Source organism: Poecilia reticulata, linkage group LG4 (assembly GCF_000633615.1).
Source record: "Poecilia reticulata strain Guanapo linkage group LG4, Guppy_female_1.0+MT, whole genome shotgun sequence".
Classification (NCBI taxonomy): Eukaryota; Metazoa; Chordata; class Actinopteri; order Cyprinodontiformes; family Poeciliidae; genus Poecilia; species Poecilia reticulata.
This window is the reverse complement of record NC_024334.1, coordinates 21,411,180-21,416,153: the sequence shown is the minus strand read 5'-3', so window position 1 is coordinate 21,416,153 and position 4,974 is coordinate 21,411,180. Positions and strand designations below refer to the sequence as shown.

Sequence of the window (4,974 nt, the reverse complement as noted above, 5' to 3'; positions counted from 1 at the left end):
TATATATACACCCAGTGTTTTTGAGGTCCATAACCTCTCTAAATTGTCAAAAACTGATTAAATTCCCCTTTATGTTTTGAAGGAAAAAAAAACAACTGATTTTCCAAAAGCAAATGACACATTGCAGTCTAATACCTCAATGATCAGTGTGCTTCTGCTCTTAATGTTGCCATCATCAGGTTTTTCCCCCTAACTCTGATTCTTTCATCTTTCATGCCAAAGCTGAACGGTGAATCTCCAAGACAGGATGGAAGATGCTTTCCATTTCAAAAACTGTCCCTTTCTGACCGGGAGCCTGTTTCTGCTGACGGCAGCAGAGAGAGAAAGCAGAAGGAGCTCCATTTTCTCATAGGTTATCTGTTTCATAGGAAACTTTCACTATATCATGACAGTTTTAAAAACTATGTCGATTTTTTTTCTAAAGGTGACGCACTGCAGACTATAAAAAAACATGTTTTACTGGCTCATAAAACACATGACAAATGGTTTAACGCAGCTGTCTCAGTCCAGGTCTCGTCATTTTTCTATGTGTCTCTGCTTCGACACATCTGAATTAAATAATGAAGTTAATAAGGTGACGACTCATGTCGACAAAACTGTTGGTACCCAACTTGAGCATCGCTTTTGAATTGAGGCTCATCAGAATATTTCAAAGACACAAAATAATGAAACAGGCTTGTGTGAAAATGATGGCCCCTCTAGAGAAGATTAAAAAAAATACATTGAGAATAGGGACATTTTAAATTAGCAGTACATGTGTCTTCAAGGTTGTRGTCAGTCAGTCTTCCTATTTAAAAGCTGATAAGTAGTTGCTGTGCTGTTTGTTGATATGGTGTGTGCCACACTCAACATGGACCACAGGAAGGGAAGGAGAAAGTTTGAGCCAAGAGTTTAGAAAGAAAATTAGAGACAAGTACATTAAAGGTAAAGGCCGTGAAACCATTTATAAATAGAGACCGAACGTTAGCCAACCTCCCTGCCACAGCTGCAGGAAGAAAGCAGATGACAAATTCATAAGAACAATATGAATGACAAGCAAAGAGCCCAGAACAACCTCTAAAGAAGTTAAAAGTGAGCTCAAAGGTCAAGGTGCATCAGTGCTACATCTCACCAGCCGTCCTTGTTTGAGCCACGGAGGACACCATCCTTCCTTTCATTGAAGGATGAAAAAGCGAGACTGGAATTTGCCCCAAAGTTTCTATGAGAATGTCCTTTAGGCAGACGAGACAAAACTGGAGCTTTAACGCACCGCACACAAAAAGGTTCAGAACCAAGAATGCAGCAAAGAAAGAACGCTGTCCCTGCAGTGAAACATGGAGGAGGCTCAGTCAGGTTGTGCTGCATCTGGCCCAGGTTGTCTTGAATCTGTGCAGAGTACAATGAATTGTGCACATGTGATTTTAATTAATCCCATTGACATGGTGTATTTTTAGGTATAAAACCTGTGCATGTTTTAGCAAGACACAACCAAACAGTCTGATCCCACCCGATCTGTTTTGAGATGTTTCTATTTATGTTGCAAACCAGGAACAATTTCTTAGTTTTGCTCTGACGTGAATAAAATCAGTTTGAGATTTGTGAAGTGATGCAATCTGTTTTTCATTCTAAGTCACATTTAAAGGCTTGAAACCATATCAGAAACTATTTTTATTCAGCAGCATTTAAATTGGGACAAAGCAGTTACTCACTTTAAACAGCTGGTTTCTTCAGGTCTATTGAAGATTTAAGACTGCTAAGTGAACATTTAGTTTTACTTTATGTTCCACCATTTGAAACAGACATTTCGCGGTAACGACAGCAATTAACTCGTGTACTGTTCTCATGCTGTGTGGTAATTCTGGTGCAAGAAAGAGTTTGCCACATCCTTTTCTGCAGATCTAATCAGGGTCAGGTCAACATACCTTTTCCTGCCTTGTCCTGAGAGCGCATCAAGTCAAGCATCTTTTTTATGGAGTAAATACCTTGCTTGAAGTTCTTAACAGATTGCATTTCGTTTGCCTGCCACCCTTAAAAATACTGACAAAAAATATGAAAAAAATGTCCAAGAATAACTCAACAAACAATGTTTTTTTGTTATCATAATATCATCTAAAATGAGGTAGGTTGTGTTTGAAAATGAAACTAAGCATTGTGATTTCATTTTTAATATTAATTATATATAAATTGGTTCAGATTGCAATGCAAAAATGGCAAATGTCAACATTTATTTTCCAGTTTTAATATCATAAAATGCTTTTGAAAGTCGGGGTTATGCTTGAGATTGCACAGCAGATGAGTGGTTTACTATGTTCTGCACGTGCAGAGTGATATAAATCTGGCGGTAGACCAGACAGGTAGCACCTGTTTGTACAAAATATCAACAGTTTCAGTCTGCTGGATGGGAAAAAAGAGACAAAGCGAAACTAAAGCTTTCTCTTTATGCTTTTGTGAATAAGCCCAACTTTTGTGCGGCAGCACATCTGGATTCTCATTCATATCCTGCAACTGCTCAAAAACTAGAGTAATAAAATTGTCTTCCATAGTTTTGAGCAGCAGCTGAAGTGCAAGAAAAGCCGAAGAATGTTGTCATCCAATCTGAAAAGAATCTCACAAATATTTGATTTTGGAATTGAAATAGTGAAGCGCATTAAGTCAGGGGATATATGTTACACAGACACCTAAATAAAATTAAAGAAGATGCTAAATGTAGAATTGAGTTGGTCAAACTTAAATACTTTAGATTCAATAAATAATGTTTAATGCTTCATTGAGCAAACTTAACTTATATAAACTAATTTATTGAATGGGAAGCTTGCCCAAAATTGAACTGAGTTCATCCAAGGAGTCATTTTTTTGAGTGCACTACTGGCAATCAAGCTGTGGGTGTATGAGCAATGCCTTTCTGCCTCCTTCTGTAAGGATGTAGTGCGACCTTTTAATGTCACCAGTCTCCCACTGATCAGTCTAGGAATGAAAACCTAAGTGAGCTGCATCTTCAGTCAGTCATTTACAAACGACTGGGACTCATGTTTCATCATAGATGCTTTAATTGATCCATCCATCTGTAATTTAAAATGACAGCTTTGTGAATATTTCCAAACGTTATTGTCATTGTTCCACAAAGTTTCATCTGACAATGTCTCTTGTTTTTAAAAGGAATTACAACCTAAATCGTTCCAATATGCTGTTTGTTAACTGAACTGTGGAAGTTTCTGTGAGTAAAGGCCTTTTGGAGTTCAGACATAGCTGCTGAAACGTAACTTTCTACATACATTAAACCAATCGATAAAAATTCTGGTGAAACTTTTGGTGAGAATTTATTATGAGACCCGATAAAACATCAAGTCTCATCAGAATACTTTGAAACATCAGAATATTTCTGGTTTAATATGGCTGAAAATTTAAACAAGACTTGTTTGAATCTTGTTTGTTGATTGTAGTGAGTGATCTCGACGCTTTTACCTTTGTCCAAATTATTCTGCCATCTTGTGGAGGTAGTGAGCAATGCAGAACCAGCGGTTGTTAAAACAAGAGCATGTTTTCAATGGTTGAGACTTAGTATTTTTTTGTTTTTGTAAGGCACTTAAAATTTAAAGCACTTTGAACTGCCTTGTTTCTGAAATGTGATGATGATGATGATGATGATGATGATGATGATGATGATGATGATGATGTTAGAAGTGCAGCAATCAGCCAAATATCAAAGTCAGAAAATTTTGCATGATTATTTCATATTTATTGCATCATAGTGGTTCATCTTCTTAATATAATGATTACATTTATAAAGGAGAAATATTAGCGGAGTAAATTTTTGTCATCAGGCAGCAGGTTAACGTGGCACTGCGCAGAGGCGGTAAGGTTTGGGGCAATGGGTCACTCCCAGTTTGTACTCCAGACTGGGCTTCTCTCCTGGAGGAGATGAAAACGTGAACCTCTGGAGGAGGGAGGTGAAGAAGAGGAACAGCTCCATCCTGGCCAGCTGCTCCCCGAGACACACACGCTTACCTGAGAAAGCAGAATTATAACGTTTTTAATCAGATATGATGGCACAGAGACCGTGATCACCTTAAAATTTACCTAAATGGCAAACTTATTCAAGGGTCAGCGATTATTGAAAGTGTGATGTGGTATTTCACTGAGACACTAGACAGCAAATCAGTTTACATATCAATTTAAATAGAGCCAATTTATAACAAGCTTTCTCATAAGATAAATGGATCAAAATCTAATCAATCGAATTTTAGAGATGAATTCCAGTTCAGCCGCATAATAAATGCATAACAGTTTATATCAATTCATTATGTCAGCTGATGCATGAAGTTTACAGCTGATTTTGTGAAGCAAGGTTTAGCTTCTGAGATAAGAGTCTCCCTGTAGTAGAAGAAAACTAAATTTCACCGTTGACCTCATATAAAGATTCAAGGTCCCAAAGGACAAGTTAACAATATTGTATAAATAGATGTGGAGCTCAATAAATAATAACATCACCAATAATTCCATTTATTTCATTCAAGTAAACTAGTGATGGCTTACAGCTAACTAAAACCCAAAATTATTCAGAAAATAAGAATATTACTCAAGACCATGAAACTTTTTTTGTTGGTCTGTGTAACTGCATGGGAAACTAAACTGTGGGGTTTCATGAAGAATAAAGCGTTTTCATGAAATTCATTCTTAAATGTTGCTATTCTAAACATTTGTAATGCATGAGTTTCAAGTTTGAATTAAAAGTAGGCCCATGAATTAATGGTTTCTCACTAAGTTTTTGGTTGAGGTCTTATAAGTTGTCTTAGACAAAAAAAATCTTATTTTAAGAGCTGTCCATAAAATTAGTTCAACAAACTTCGACATCCAACCTGCAGAAAAGGGGAGAAATGCGTCTCTCTTCATGAATTTGCCATCTTTTTCCAGAAAGTGCTGAGGATTGAAGGTGTACGGAGTTTCCCACATGGACTCATCGTGTAAAACTGAGTCCAGTATAGCAAGAACCATGGT

The 4,974-nt window shown here is 36.9% G+C and overlaps 1 protein-coding gene across 1 annotated transcript in view; it reads right to left on the bottom strand.

Moving 5' to 3' along the window:
- Positions 1-3,277: 3,277 nt before the first annotated feature.
- The window catches only part of LOC103463738 (cytochrome P450 2J2-like), a 42,878-nt gene continuing 41,181 nt past the window's right edge, over positions 3,278-4,974 (bottom strand). The window contains exon 11 of the mRNA XM_017304483.1: positions 3,278-3,911. Within this exon, the coding sequence (XP_017159972.1) occupies positions 3,809-3,911 (103 nt within the window). The 3' untranslated portion in view covers positions 3,278-3,808. The remainder of the gene's footprint in view (positions 3,912-4,974) is intronic.